This window comes from Vespula pensylvanica, chromosome 24 (genome assembly GCF_014466175.1).
Source record: "Vespula pensylvanica isolate Volc-1 chromosome 24, ASM1446617v1, whole genome shotgun sequence".
NCBI lineage: Eukaryota > Metazoa > Arthropoda > Insecta > Hymenoptera > Vespidae > Vespula > Vespula pensylvanica.
In genome coordinates, this window is record NC_057708.1 from 1847711 (window position 1) to 1863003 (window position 15293).

General features: G+C 29.8%; 2 protein-coding genes across 6 annotated transcripts in view; both read left to right on the plus strand.

The window, feature by feature from the left end:
* The first annotated feature begins 64 nt into the window (after window positions 1-64).
* On the plus strand, window positions 65-3585 carry LOC122637138 (zinc finger protein 271-like). 4 transcript variants are annotated; one of them, XM_043829079.1, is made up of 6 exons: window positions 66-1538; window positions 1617-1793; window positions 1861-1946; window positions 2022-2337; window positions 2644-2747; window positions 2822-3585. In XM_043829079.1, the coding sequence occupies exons 1-6, from the start codon at window positions 566-568 to the stop codon at window positions 3506-3508; spliced, it is 2343 nt and encodes a 780-aa protein (XP_043685014.1). In that variant the 5' UTR covers window positions 66-565; the 3' UTR covers window positions 3509-3585. The 4 variants fall into 4 exon arrangements, with proteins under 4 accessions (XP_043685013.1, XP_043685014.1, XP_043685015.1 ...); XM_043829080.1 differs by having other exon boundaries at window positions 67-1247; XM_043829078.1 differs by having other exon boundaries at window positions 65-1793; window positions 1876-1946.
* A 613-nt stretch (window positions 3586-4198) lies between these two features.
* Window positions 4199-15293, plus strand: part of LOC122637137 (B-box type zinc finger protein ncl-1-like) — a 12298-nt gene continuing 1203 nt past the window's right edge. The window contains exons 1-9 of one of the 2 annotated variants that reach the window (XR_006329131.1): window positions 4199-5680; window positions 5794-6125; window positions 6208-6412; window positions 6485-6983; window positions 7085-7255; window positions 7345-7595; window positions 7686-8043; window positions 8132-8364; window positions 8494-8830. Coding sequence is in view for 1 of the 2 variants with exons in the window: in XM_043829076.1 (XP_043685011.1) it covers window positions 4916-5680; window positions 5794-6125; window positions 6208-6412; window positions 6485-6983; window positions 7085-7255; window positions 7345-7595; window positions 7686-8043; window positions 8132-8364; window positions 8494-8598 (2919 nt within the window). In the remaining variant the exon portion in view is untranslated. Of the gene's footprint in view, window positions 5681-5793; window positions 6126-6207; window positions 6413-6484; window positions 6984-7084; window positions 7256-7344; window positions 7596-7685; window positions 8044-8131; window positions 8365-8493; window positions 13395-15293 lie in introns of those variants that run through there. The other variant, XM_043829076.1, reaches the window with a different exon arrangement.

Below are 15293 nucleotides of genomic sequence, written 5' to 3' on the forward strand. Positions count from 1 at the left end.
ATATCCCGCCTTTTATCTAAATATAACCCGAAGATCGTCATCCAACTCCTCAAAGCAAAAGAATTCAACATAAATACACGAAATCTCGTTCATCTATATTTAGGACTTGAGTTATAACATTCTGTCCTGGATTGTATATATGGATAGCTCATTAAATAGACTATTTCCATTATACATGCATTGTCGAATCATTATAATTGAGCTTTAATTTTTTTCTATTGGCTCAAGTGCAAGTATAACCACGATAATTGTGTTTCTAATCTATAATATTAATTTTAAATTGGATTAATTGATCTGATCTCTGATTATGTGTATTATAGATTAATTTTACGTTGTATATTTATATCTTTCTTGTAGAGAAAATTAAGTGAATAATCAAAAACGTGAAACTATTAGATATTTTCTTTGATCAAAGCTAGTAAAAAAGATAATAAGATCTTTATATAAACAAGAATAAAGTGAATTTTACAATTGGAAAATGATATAAAATAATATAACGTAATAAAACAAGAGATAAAACTTTAAAGCACACTTTCAGATATTTAATATCATAAAGCTTTAAAATATGTGTGCTCGTCTTTTAGCATGTCCTTTATGTTCTCAACCCAGTTTTTCAACTTTAGATGCTTTACGAGCAGGCCTTGTAAGTGTAGCTACTAGACCACTTATGTGTCCTGTATGTAATGAAGTATTAGTTGGTATAGATAAATTGACTATACATCTATTTGGACATACTATAAATATAAATGATAATTCAATACAATTATCAAAACCTATTAATATTAATGTAGATAATAATGAGATCTGTAATCAAAATGTCCAAGTTAAGAATGTCCTTCATGACTGGAATCTATTACATAAGGAGACCGTAGATACAGGTCAAAATTATAATAAAAAAGATAAAAGTAAAAACTGTTGTGGTATAGATCATACAACACAATCTTCTTATACCATTTCAAATAGTATAAATAAAACATTGATGATGAATTCACAAACTAAAGTACAAAATGAAGGTTCATTTAATGAGAGTTCACAAGTTATACAATTATCTGATCAACTTTGTCAAAATACAAATACAAATGAATGTTTGTATAATAAACAAAATAATAGATTGTTTTTAGAATCACAAAATGATACATCAGAAGTAATAAGTGAGTTATCGAAAACAAGTTGTTTGGAAGATGGCTACAAAAATAGTAATATTCAAGAGAGAAATTTACAACCAAGAGAGATGAACAAACTAGAAGGTATTTGGATAGAAAATTTATCACAAGTGTGTAATCAACATTCCACAACAAAAAAAGAATTATCATTATGCTCTGATGAAACTCAAGAGATTATGTTAAAGCAAACAGAAATCAATAATGATCAATATAATCTAAAAAATAATTTGATCATCAGTTTTCCACATGTTATGACAATGTCGGAAAATGCTAATGTTTTATCATCAGAAATAAATAATAAACAACATTTAGATGATCATAAAAAAACCTTAACTCATTCAATTGTAGAAGAAAAATTAGATCAGAATGTAAATGGTGAAAAAATAATATCAAATCTTAAGATTTTAAAGGAAAAGACTGAAAGATGTAATATATGTGGCTTCCACTTTCCAGATCATAACATACTTATTTTGCATAAACAATTAATTCATATGGTTGATGAACAAAATTTTAATGTTACATCTGAGAACTTGTTAAAAAGTTATTCTTGCCATTTGTGTTCTAAAGTTTTTAAAATGCGTGGCAGTTTAATGATACATATGAGAGTAGCACATATTGGTCATAATTGGGGTAAACATTATTTAATATTAAATTTTTCTTCTATATATTAAAAATTGCTTATCATAATATTATATAGGTTTTTTATCAAAAGATGGAGACGCATCAATGGGAATTAATAATAATGGATATAATTGTCCTACTTGTGGGAAAAATTTTAAAAAAGTAAGTTTAATTATTAAAAAAGATTATAAAAAATAAGATATGAAAATATATTTAATTTTCGTATTAATAAAATAGGAACAGCATGTTATACAACATTTGAAAACACATGAAGGCAAACAATGGGAATGTGATGTCTGTAGTAAAATGTTCACAACAAAATATTTTTTGAAAAAACATAAAAGATTACATTCAGGTGAAATGCCATATAAATGTAACATTTGTGATAAAACATTTACTTTTCAACAGTCATATCACAAACATAGATTGTATCATAAAGATGACAAACCACATATGTGTACTACTTGTGGTAGATCATTTAAGGAACTCTCTACATTACACAATCATGAACGAATTCATACAGGAGAAAAACCTTTTGCATGTGAAACTTGTGGTAAGTATATTTGATAAATATAATAGTGTATTGCTTGTTTTAAATAATATGTACTTTTTATAAAATTTATAATCGATTATAAATATAATGTGCTTTACTATTTACAGTTTTTACTAACAATCTAATATGGGTCATTTTATTCACATTGTACCTATAACATTACAGTGTGATGCATGAGTTAACAAATCAAGGTAAAGTTTCTGTAAACTTTTGTTTCTGTTACTTCATATGATATTTTATATAGTATTATATTATTGATTTTCAGCTAGACATTAATTTTAGATTATATCTATATTTTTTTTATAGGAAAATGTTTTCGACAACGCGTGTCTTATCTAGTACATCGTAGAATTCACACAGGTGTTATGCCTTACACATGTACAATGTGTGGAAAAAGTTTTAGATATAAAGTAAGTAATGCAAAATAAAATTAATAACATTTGATTAATATGAATAATATTTGTGCATAATTAAAATTATTTAGGTAAGCCAACGAACGCATAAATGTCCAGTACAACAATCCAGTGCTCAACAGCCATCAAATGAAATAGCTCAAACGTCAGCTGTGACATCGATTGTACAAGAAAATTGCAACGAGGCGAATCATTTGCAAGAAACTAATTCTTCGCAACAAATAAAACAAATACTAAATGGTATTAATAATAAAGATAATAAATTTGTTCTTATAATAAATGCTCAAGGTCAAACTGTGTTAACAAGAGAATCAGATCTTGAAAACGAAGAAGAAGCAAATTTTGCAAAAACAAAAGAGACAAATAAAAATTCAAACGAAGATGGGTGGAATTCTGACAATTCCAAAAATCTCAACTCAAAAAGTTCTACAAATCATTCTGATAAATTATTATCAGATAACAGGAACAATGTACAAGATACTACAGATTTTTTCTCATTAGTAATGTCACCATTAGAAAATGATTTGTCATCACCTACATCTGGAATGGAACATTTAAGACTTTCTTCTCCTATATCAAAAAACATTTCACAGCCGTTATTTAGTAATTTTAGACATCCCTCGGAAAATATAAATGAAAATATAATTCATACAGATGTAGAAGAAACATATACCACTGATGATAACATCAGGTGTTCTTTTGAAACAATAAATGAAGAATCGTTAAAACAATTACTTTATAGTATAGATAAAAAATAAGAAGGTAGAGATGTTTTAAAATATGCAGTATACTTTTTGACCGTAAATCTTTAATAAACAAATGTATTATTAGCTTACTTAAAGTGGGATTTATTTATTATATATAGAATAGGTTAAGTATATGATAATTATTATTTAACTTTAAATCAGAATATTTTTGGAAGAATATTTTTAATCTTATATAAATCGTACTTAAGAACCTGATTCCTATTTTGAAAAATACCGCGATGGGTTTAAAATGGAACAATACAATATAGAGTGGTTTGGATAATTTTTTGAGTAAAACTAAACAAAGAGAAAAAATTATGTAATTTAATCATTGATTTTTCTTTATATCGAAACATTGCTTATTATTAATAAAATTGAAAATTAGAAATCGATTAATTCATAAGGATTACAAAACATGTATCTATTAAAAAGTATAAATTGCAGATCATTTTAAACGTGGGCGTACGCATCAATAAATACTTAACTACACAATCACATTTGATTAAAACATCTTTCGAACATGATTGGACGAAAAGAATTCACCTTATTGTGTATTCGATATATGCTCCATTTTGATTGGTCGAATATTTATACTTCAGCCAATGAGCATATCACTTTGTAGAAAATGGCGAAGGAACCTGAAAGGAATAATTTGTTAGGAGTTTCCCATCAACGTATCAATTATTTCTAGTCCTCCTACACTCAGGAGGTGATCTCCTCTCGGTTCGAATGATTTGTTCGTTTGTTCCACGTATAAAATAGTTGGAAATATTTACGCTTTAATCATATATAACTTTGGAAAATATAATAATTGCCGTGGAAGATAAGGAAGTGTAAAACGTTATATTCGATAATGTTTATATGTATTCTTGATACGTGACGCTCTAATAAGTTGAATCTATTGAAAACTTGACACGAGATAATATGCTCTATACTGGGTATCATAAAGTGAATGAGTGAAGTGTAAAGGTGTATAGTATAAATAATAAGGATAAATTAGAGAAATTCAAGGGGTGTGTCTCTTAGAGTATTTAAATATTTCTTATTAAAAATAACATCGACGAAAAATTTGGGTGATCGTGGACCAAAAATTATTGACAAGAAATCGTTATCCGCACACATCAGCACGGACGTTATTCGATTTTTTCAGTGCGCACTACGGTTGAGTCTCCGGTGCAGCTTACGTTGTTTATGTCATCGTGACGCCTATGGCGACGAAGTGTTTTGTTTTTGCCGATCGATGACGGGATATTTCAGAAATTACATCTTATGATTTAGATTTTGCGATACTATTTTTGTAGCTCTACTATATAACGTTTAAGAAAATCTAAAAGGGTCGTAACGTTAAACGATTTTAAGCGCCCAGAACTTGTTAACAAGAGAATATATAAAGAAACTCGTGCATTATTTACTTGCTTTATGAGATATAAATCATCTGAGCGAACGATTAAGAAGAAAATCGAAAGAACAATAGATAACATTAAAAGTTCAACGAAGTGTAGGATGGCATCATCCACGATAGCTGTTCCCTCGGGAACAGCTTCGGTACCAGCTACTGCTGGTATTACTGGAAAAGAAGAACTTGATAGTGGGGATTTATTCGGTGAACGAAGTGTTAATACCGTTACAGGTTATAACAATAGTAGCAGTTCTGGTGATGCACTTGAAGAGATAACCTGTAGTAATGGCAAAATAGGAGATCAACAATGCACTTTGTGCATGAGCAAATTATGCTCACCACGGGTACTATCTTGTCTCCATGTATTTTGCGAAGGTTGTCTAGATAAGCTCCTTATGGATGGAGCTGGAGATTCAAAGGTAGAATCTATACTTGAATGTCCTTTATGCCATCAAGAAACTTCCGTTAGTTCTAAAGGCGCCGCATCTCTCACTTGTGATTATGTATTAACTAATATACTTGACATGTTTGCGATTGAAAATATGGCAGTGCTCTGTACCTCTTGCAAGGCTAAAGAAAATGCAGTTGCACGTTGCTCAGATTGTGCCAATTTTCTCTGTCCGAATTGTAATACGGCACATCAGTTCATGCGCTGCTTTGAAAGTCATAAAGTCATTGCATTTGAGGATTTAAAGAAATCAAATGAAACTATTCCAATACATAAACCTATTTTTTGTGAATATCATCCTGCCGAAAATATGAAGTTCTATTGTTATACGTGTCAGGTAATTGAATTTTTTTAGTTCTAAAACATGTATATTTTTGATATAATTTATATAATTTTTCTATCCAAAAAATGATAGAATTATCGTTATTCAAATTATTTAACTGTCATTAGGAACCGATCTGTAATGAATGTCTTCTTGTTGAGCACAAAGCACCAGATCATCATTATGAGAGACTAGCTGATGCAGAACCACGTGAAAAGGAAGAATTATTGAGTTTAATGTCTGAAAGTAAAGCAAAAATCAAGGACTGCGATCAAGTTACAACACAGTTAGAAAATGCACTTAGTGAATTGCAAATGCAACGTGATCAAGCAAAGGATTTAATCATAGAAACTTTCCAAAGTTACAAAGCTATTTTAGAGAAATATCGAGACAATGCTTTAGAAGAACTTGAAAAACTACATTCAGAAAGAGAACTTGAAATAATGGATACTTTCCATAAGTAGGTTTAATTATATTTGTTTTAAATTAATTACAAATACGAAGTTTGTATGTATATATTTTAGAATATCTATTTTTGATAGTGTTGCGAAAACTGCAGAAAAAATAGATGATGCCTGCCGCTTTACATCTAGGCTTTTGGAACATGGAGATACAGTGGAAATATTAGCTCTTCGCCGTATAGTAGGAGCACAACTGTTACATTTAATAAAAAATACCCCAAGTCCTAACATCACATTTTGTATAGAGTTCCAAACAGATTATAGTCAATTTGAGAAAACTGTAAAGGTACTTGAAAAGTTACTATATATTTATCCTTATTCTAATCTAAATATAATATATTTTTTCGTTTTTCTCCAGGAGGTGTTTGGTAAATTTCATACAGAGAGTACACCAATAACAAAAATTCTTCCAGAAATAAAATCAAACATGCCAGGAGTTTCCTCTACTCAACAAATCGTTCATACTTCAATAAGTTGTTCCAGTACAATTAGTACAAGTTCTCCCATTTCACTTCCTGCCTCTATGCAATCCTCGTTTGAAGGTGAACCTTCATTTGTTATTCCACCTACATCTAGTCCTCAAAATATTCCACCACCACCACCACCTGTCTCTCTTCCACCAGGCCCTATTCATGGTTTGACCAGTATTCAAGAATATAATTTACAACAATTAGCTAGTTTAGCCGAAAAGGTAGAAATTGTTAGTGATACTGGTGTAATTGGACCTAGCTCTAATCCAAGTCCCACTCCTTCCTTCGCACTAGCAGATTTATTTGCTGGAGATTTAAACTCTACAAATCATGCCATCAATAATTTGCAAGCTCTTGCAAAATTAGGAAATACTCTTGGCAATCAAGGTGAGGAAAGAATGATTATTTCTTTTATTTATCATGAATCATTTCCTCATATACACATATTTTCGAATAAATTGTATTATATTAAATTTAAATATCTACAGATTTAGGAAGTGCAACAATTAATGGTAGTGGAGGTTTGGTATTAGGACGTGGGCCTTCCCCTGGTATTGTTGATGCGCCTAACTTGAGCACTTTAACTGCCAACAGTCTTTTAAATGGTGGTTTTCAATCACTTTCATCCTCCACATCTCCTATACTCTCACAGGGTGCTGGTAAATTTACTTTTATTCCTCTATAATATAATATTAGAATAATATTTCGTTATAGCGATTATACATATACATATATATTTGTATTTCAGACGATCTTATAGGTGATACAATGCATAATATGCCTGTAGTAGTAGGTAATCCAGTTGCCAATGTAACTGGTGCAGGAAGTGGAAACTATGCACATCCGCGTTCTAACAATCCAAAATTAACTCCAATGCAAATTCGAAGTAAATTTGGCCAGTTAGGTCCTAGTAAAGGACAATTTAATTCACCACATGGATTTTGCTTGGGTACAGACGAAGATATCATAGTTGCAGACACTAATAATCACAGGATACAGGTATATAAAAAGAATACAAAATTAGATATTATTTATAATATAAAACGACAGGTTATATATATTCATTGTGTATTCATTTTCAAATGATAGATTTTTGAGAAGACTGGTACATTCAAATTTCAATTTGGTGTTCCTGGTAAAGAAGAGGGTCAGTTGTGGTATCCGAGAAAAGTAGCAGTTATGCGAAATAGTGGAAAATTTGTTGTATGCGATCGTGGAAATGAACGATCTAGGATGCAAATATTTACTAAAAACGGCCATTTTATAAAAAAGATTGCCATTCGTTACATCGACATTGTAGCTGGTTTAGCTGTTACGAGTCAAGGTCAGATTGTAGCAGTCGATAGTGTATCACCAACTGTATTTGTCATCAGTGATACAGGTGCCCTCCTTAGGTGGTTCGACTGCAGCGATTACATGAGAGAACCGAGTGATATTGCTATCAGTGGTAAATGCACTATTACAAATATTTCCTGTTATGTAAAGATAAAATAGTGTGTGTTAATATTTGATTAATATCGATATATCTTTCACAGGAAAAGAATATTTCGTTTGCGATTTCAAAGGGCATTGTGTTGTTGTATTTAACGAAGATGGAAAATTCTTGCGTCGTATTGGCTGCGAGAACATAACAAACTTTCCAAACGGGATTGATATTAGTGATGCTGGGGATGTTTTGATTGGAGATTCACATGGTAATCGATTCCATGTAGCTGTCTTTTCAAGAGACGGTTCTTTAATTTCGGAATTCGAGTGTCCATATGTTAAGGTAAGATAATCAATAACTTAAAAAATGTTTTATGCAAATATTTTCTTTTCTAAAATTGGTTTGTGTCATCTACTGTAAAACATGTCTTTTAACATTGATCAGTATAAACATTGATATAAACATTGTTAGGTATCTCGATGTTGTGGCCTGAAAATAACCTCGGAAGGATACATAGTAACGCTGGCTAAAAACAATCATCATGTCCTTGTGCTGAACACTCTTTACATAGTATGAAGTGAAAAAAGAAATATAATAATATCACTACTTTCTTCAATAAGGGAGCTTCTATTGGAACTGCTCTGTTTTCAACGAAGGATAAGCAAAAAAGGCATGCCCAAGATACTAAACTATTTAAATATTGGGCCTATCAAAGCAATAGAAACAAGTGCAGCATGCAGCTTTAATAGTTGTAAAAAGTATAATGCGTCCCTCTTCTATGAAAGTACCAACATTGAAAGGAGAAAAGGTAAATGTATATTTCCGACCAATCGATATCATAGTAATGTAGCGAGTTGCATTTGGTAAACTGCCAGAGTAAATTATATAATTAAGCAAAAACATGTTAAAGGAAAACAAACAAAAGAAAAACAAAAAAAAAAACAAAAATAATAACGATGCAGTGTGTTGCGCTGACCGAAGTCAATCAATCGAAGTTGCTTTAGTAGAGAAGCAATTTTACAATGGCCTTTCGTCAAAATAGGTCGTTGTACCATAGTTTTTGACACGTCAGTATTTTAAGTGTGTTTACAAATCAAATTCTAGTCTCCTACTATGAGCACTATCACGATTTAGGATTTGTGCTTGAAATAAGGCGCTACTCTCTTGGTCTTGGGTTTGATTAATCCGATGAAAAGGCTTTTTCGTCTTCTTTATTAGATCAAAATATCTCAAGGAATGTATATAATGAAAATACGGGGATATATTAGACTGTTCTCGTAGGTTTTGTTTTGTTTTCTCTCTCTCTCTCTCTCTCTCTCTCTCTCTCTCTCTCTCTCTCTCTCTCTCTTTCTCTTTTTCTTTTGACAATTATAAGTTTGTAGATAACGAAAAATGACATGTGCAGACTATACATCTCCTTGTGAGCATCAAAGTTTCTGTGCTTAATGAACCGACGAAAAAGATATTGCATGCTTCAGAGGTAGTAGTTCATAGTATTCTCCTGCTTCTCTCATATCGTAACGTATTAAGTCTCAGAGTCGCAAATTTAAGGACAACTCTTGGGCTACGAGATAGAACACGAGATTTTGCAAATCAATCACGTATCCTGCGTGTTTGTGTCACGATTGTTGAGAATGCGTTATATAAAGTTAATGTGTCGACAAAAATTAACTTATGGTACGTTGAAAATCAAACAATTTAGTTACTTATAAGAAGACAAGAAAAGAAAAAAAACATCTTGCAGAACATATTTTAAAGCATAAAGAGTGAAGATAACTATTTAGACTTGCCACTTGAGTAGATTCCATTTGTGCATTGTTAAAATTAGGTGAGGTACATAATGGTTATACAATATTTACTCAGGATGCTTTATTATGGTCCATCTCTCACAGAAATATATGACATTTATCATAATATGAGTCATATATATCAGTCATTAATATAATACTATATACACACAAAAATACACATACGCATATATATATATTTTTTTTATTTATTTGTATTTTATATAAATATATATAAAGTACAAATATATGTGTATGCGCCTACGTGCGTATATATATATGTATATATATTTATATATATGTGTGTATATATATATATGTATATATATATATATGCGTATATGAATTACTGGTTTGTGGTGCTAACGAACGATTGCATCCATTAACATGTGTATGTATTTGTTATGAAGTTACAGAGAACATTTTCCTATTCTACAATATGTGAAAATGATTCTATGTAATGTATTATTAAATACAAGGTTCGTATAAGTAAATATACCAATGGTATCACATAAGAGCGATACTCTTTACCTATGTAAAAAAAAAAAGTAACTAACGTACAGTTTGCTAAACAACTTCTATTTATGTATATACAATATGAGATCCACATAAAAGAGAAATTCCACATAAAAGCGCATACATATATAGAAATTCACATATTTTTTAGGGTTGTTTACATGATCAGCCTTAAGATTTGATTGAACTAAAAATGCTACATATGTGTATACAGCATGTATATTAAATATTTGGCAGATCGCTACACACACACCATGTTATTATATTGTCTACAATAATATTTGTTTACAAATATTATTTTTTGCCAAACCAAATCATACGTAGCACATCCATATACATATATACATAGTATATATTTATACTTGAATATATAGCTTTCTTATAGGTAATGTTTGCACACACTAAAAGTTATCAGCGCTATTACCCCCACCCCTACTCACGTGCCCACCCCCCAACCACCTAATGGATTGCTACTATAAAGTAAATAACTTGTGTAGGGAAAATTGGAAAGACAAGTATCACATGACGAGAAACTATTACTCTTAAACGTTTGCGTATAAGATGTCGATATATGTAGTGGACTGCACGAAGCCTATATATATGTGTGTGTGTATATGTATAGATATATATACACATATACATATACATGCGCAAAATCTTAAAAAAAAAACATTATGCGTGTGTACGTTATATATATATGCACACACACACACATACACACACGAAGATAGTTGGTCGCGGCATACACGCGCACGTATTATACACATATATATACACACACACGCACATATACATATACACGGACAGGATAAAGAGACAGTTAATATATATCGATAGACAGACGGAAAACATAAATATTTATAATAGAGGAAAATATAAAAAAACATAGACGTTAGCGTGCACACTGATCAGCCGTAAAATCGTCTCTGGTATCTTTAAAAGTTTTTCACACACACACATATACACATACACACTAAATATGCATAAAAAAGCTACACATTATATACATCAAATTAATTCTGATATATTTAATAGTCGTGATTAGCAGAGTTATATAAATAATGCCTGTGATAATAGTATCTTCAGGATAAGTTGTGTCCTTAAAGAGTCTCTGATGTTGTTGCTAGGTAAATATAAATTAGAAGTACCAATGAGAGAGCAATTGGCATTGTTGCATTGTCTTTTGGCATTGTATACATAAAGGGGAATGCTTGTCGTATACAATGACAGACAGTACATGTCCATGATGTCATCAATTGCCTCAAATATGGTATATTAAATATGAGAAGAAAAAGAAAAAAAAGTAAAGAAAAGAAGAAAGTGGAGAGATATTCAAAATAAGAAAGATATGTTGCAAATTTTTTGCCAGTGATTTTAACAACTCATATATAGCATAACACGAATGGATGACCATTACAAACATGAGAGAGGATCTTTTACCTCACAAAAAATTATTATATATTACGCTCACACCTTATATATATTTGAATATTTTAGTATAGATTTACTCTATTTACATACTTTTATCTGTGGAAGACTACTTGGCTAATTTAGGCCACTGTTAAAATTTACCCCTTATTTGCCTTGATGTTTGAATTACACATACAATAATAATAATAAATAAAAAAAGAAAAAAAAAACAAAGAAATGTGAGAAAAAAGAAAAAGAAAAAAGATTAAAAAAAAAGAAACGAAAGAATAAATAAAAATAAAACATACACAAAGAGAATGAAACGAGAGAAAATTCATTGTTACATGGATGGTAATTGTGATAGATTTTTTGATGATTTTTACAATCTCAAAGGTCTTATTATCCTAAATATGTATAGAATTATATAGTCATTCTTCTACGTAATTGATAAATTTTTGCTTACATACATATTGTTAAACAAACAAACAACCAAACAAAAAAAGAAAGAATAATAATAATAATATTGAAAAAAAAAACTTACCCTATATTGACACTGTTAGCGATTAGGCAATTACCATTAATTGAATTGAACATCTCTTGCACCTGAGAAAATAGGTTCTGTATATCGCTTCAGCAATGACGGCTTTTATTCAGCATAATAACTTCCAACGTATTTTAATAAAGTACGGGGCTCCTTTACGTACATATATACATACATACATACATACATACATACATACACACACATATATATATACATATATATACATATATATACATACAATTATTTCGAGAGACAAGGGAATACAAATAAATTTGTCAGGTTTTGTTCGATAATGTTTATACTTTGTCGCGCTTAACCATAAGAATAATCATTGTATATTGAGAAAAAAGAAAACAACAGAGAGACTATCAAGATCATGGTCCGACTATTACACATAGATTAATTAATGAGTATATAGATTTTAATTATATTATTTTCGTTACTTGTCGTGAGTGAAGACTATAAGTGTGATTTAAATTTCTTAGCTCTTTTATTACTCTATATACTTCTACAAATTGAACAACAAATCTCTACGGTGATTTATTGACTTATTTACACACTCAACAATTATTATTTTTATCTATTGCAACGATTATTATTATTATTAATTATGATTAATTATTATTATTATTATTATTATATTATTGTTTCTATGACTTGCGTTAAAAATTGTCTGAAATTATTTTTGATTGTCGTGCTATATGTATAATGGTATACGTATATATATAAAAGAAAATAGAGCGGAGTATTAAAAGGAGATTCAAAAAAAAAAAAAAAAAAAAAAAGGAAAAAAAAAGAAAAAAAAATAGAAAAATCAGGCGATATCGCAATCCTTTGGAAAATATAGAAATATCGAATACATATATCTCGAGTTTTTGTTTTTGAAAGAGATCATTTGAAAAAAAATATATATATTCTTTTTTTTCGCAATTTCGATAAGAAAATATTAATACCGTTCACAGATTGATAATATCAAATGATTTAGAAAAAAAGGAAAAAATGAAAAAAGAGAAACAAAAAGAAATCGATAAACTAACGAGAGATCTCTGCTGACGATGTAAAGGTTCAAGACGTCGAGAGCATTTACAAGATAAAAAGAAATAAAAAAATGAAAATATAAAGGATAAAGATAAAGAGAAAAAGGAAAGAAGATCAAACCGCTCTTAAAAAGAACTTCGTGATCCTACAAATAGGATAATAAACGATGAAAAATTGTTACTACGTATCACGGAAATATGTTCCTCATTTTGAAAATTGCGTCACGCGCTATACACGTATATGTGTGTGTATGTATGTGTGTGCGTGTGTGCGTGCATGCGTGCGTGTGTGTATGATACGTGTTACACGCGTGCATATATATATATATATGTATATATATAAAATATATAAAATATATACACGGAGGATATTAGAGAAGAAAAAGATAGAGAGAAAACGAAGATGAAAACGTGTATAAAAGAAACGCGAGAAAAGGAGAGAAAATGAAAATGAAAAATGAAAGAAGAAACAAAAGCAAAAATATACTAACGCGCTACGAGGACGCATGTACACATACACACAACTTGCATTAGTAGAGTGTAGGGGTAACATGACATAAAAAATAGCAAACGGAGATAGAAGAAAAACAAAAAAAAAAAGAGAGAGAAATAATAACTGAATTCTCTAGCCTACGAAATTTAATCATAGTCTTCCTAGAACCCTAAGGAAAGCAAGGACATAAAGACAAGAAAAGAAAATGAAAAAAAAAGAGTTACGACTTCTCTATATTATATATATATATATATATATATATATATATACATATATATATATATATTTGATTAGTAGCACATCATGTATCGAGCAATTTTTGCTTACGTGATTGAGAGTCGCAAAAAATTGGGTGGAGGGATAGGGGCAGGAAATGCGTATTTAATATAAAGATTTATTTTCAAATATCTCGTGTCTGTGTGTGTGTGGATAAAGAAAGAATGTAGGTACACACATACACACAGGACTATCTACGACGAAATCTCGATAATTATTATTCATTTTTTTCCTCATATTTTTAACATATCTGTATAACCAGTCGCGTTCATATTATATACAGTAACAAATGATACTATTAATCGACAAATTTATCCTGGTCGTATCAAGAAACAATCAAAATTGTTTTGTCATTCGTTTATCTTGTTCTAATCAGAAGTTGTTTTTTTCTTTTTTCTCTTTTTTTCCCTTTAACTTTTGCAACACTTTTCTAATGAGCTCTTTCTAACTTATCGAGATACTCGTCGTATACAATGGACTCTTTTATCACATTGTTTTAATAATACGATTTATATACATACATACATATATATCTATCTATCTATATATATATATATATCTATCTATCTATCTATCTATCTATCTATCTATCTATCTATCTATTTATATATATATATATATATACATATATATATTATATATATATTGTATATATATACACACACATATACATATTTGTTAAAAAAAATCTATGGGTACCTTTAGTCTGATTGTTTGACTCGTCTCGCGTGTTTATATAATTAATGTTTTACAAGCAACTTTTTCTTTATTTACGATGATTGATTCATATTGACTTTCGCGTCATTACATTTTTTGATTCTCTCTTTCTCTTTCTTTCTTTCCCCTCATACACACACTTTTCTTATATTTTTTTGTCATCTTGTTTTTCCTATTTTTTTCACAAAAATTTTTGAGTTTCTTTCTAGCCATGTTTTTTGTTTGCTTTTTTTTTTAAATCTTTAACACTAAATCTTATACATACATACGTATATAATATATGATATATGTTATATGATATATACATATATATATATATATTGCCTTTAATATTACATTGTAATTTTATTCTTACAACATATCGTGTTCTATATTGGCTGTTCGACGCTTTTTTAGCGTACTTATTTTTCAATACATTTATATTATTAATAATTAGCCTCTCTCTCTCTCTCTCTCTCTCTTTCTCTCTCTCTCTCTCTCTCTCTCTTTCT

What these genes read in the sequence shown, in the direction of transcription:
- LOC122637138 (XM_043829077.1), top strand. Translation starts at nt 566, where the DNA reads ATGTGTGCTCGTCTTTTAGCATGTCCTTTATGTTCTCAACCCAGTTTT. An exon ending in ACATATTGGTCATAATTGGG is followed by an intron (nt 1,794 to 1,860) that starts GTAAACATTATT and finishes AATATTATATAG; the next exon opens with GTTTTTTATCAAAAGATGGA. An exon ending in TTTTGCATGTGAAACTTGTG is followed by an intron (nt 2,338 to 2,643) that starts GTAAGTATATTT and finishes TTTTTTTTATAG; the next exon opens with GAAAATGTTTTCGACAACGC.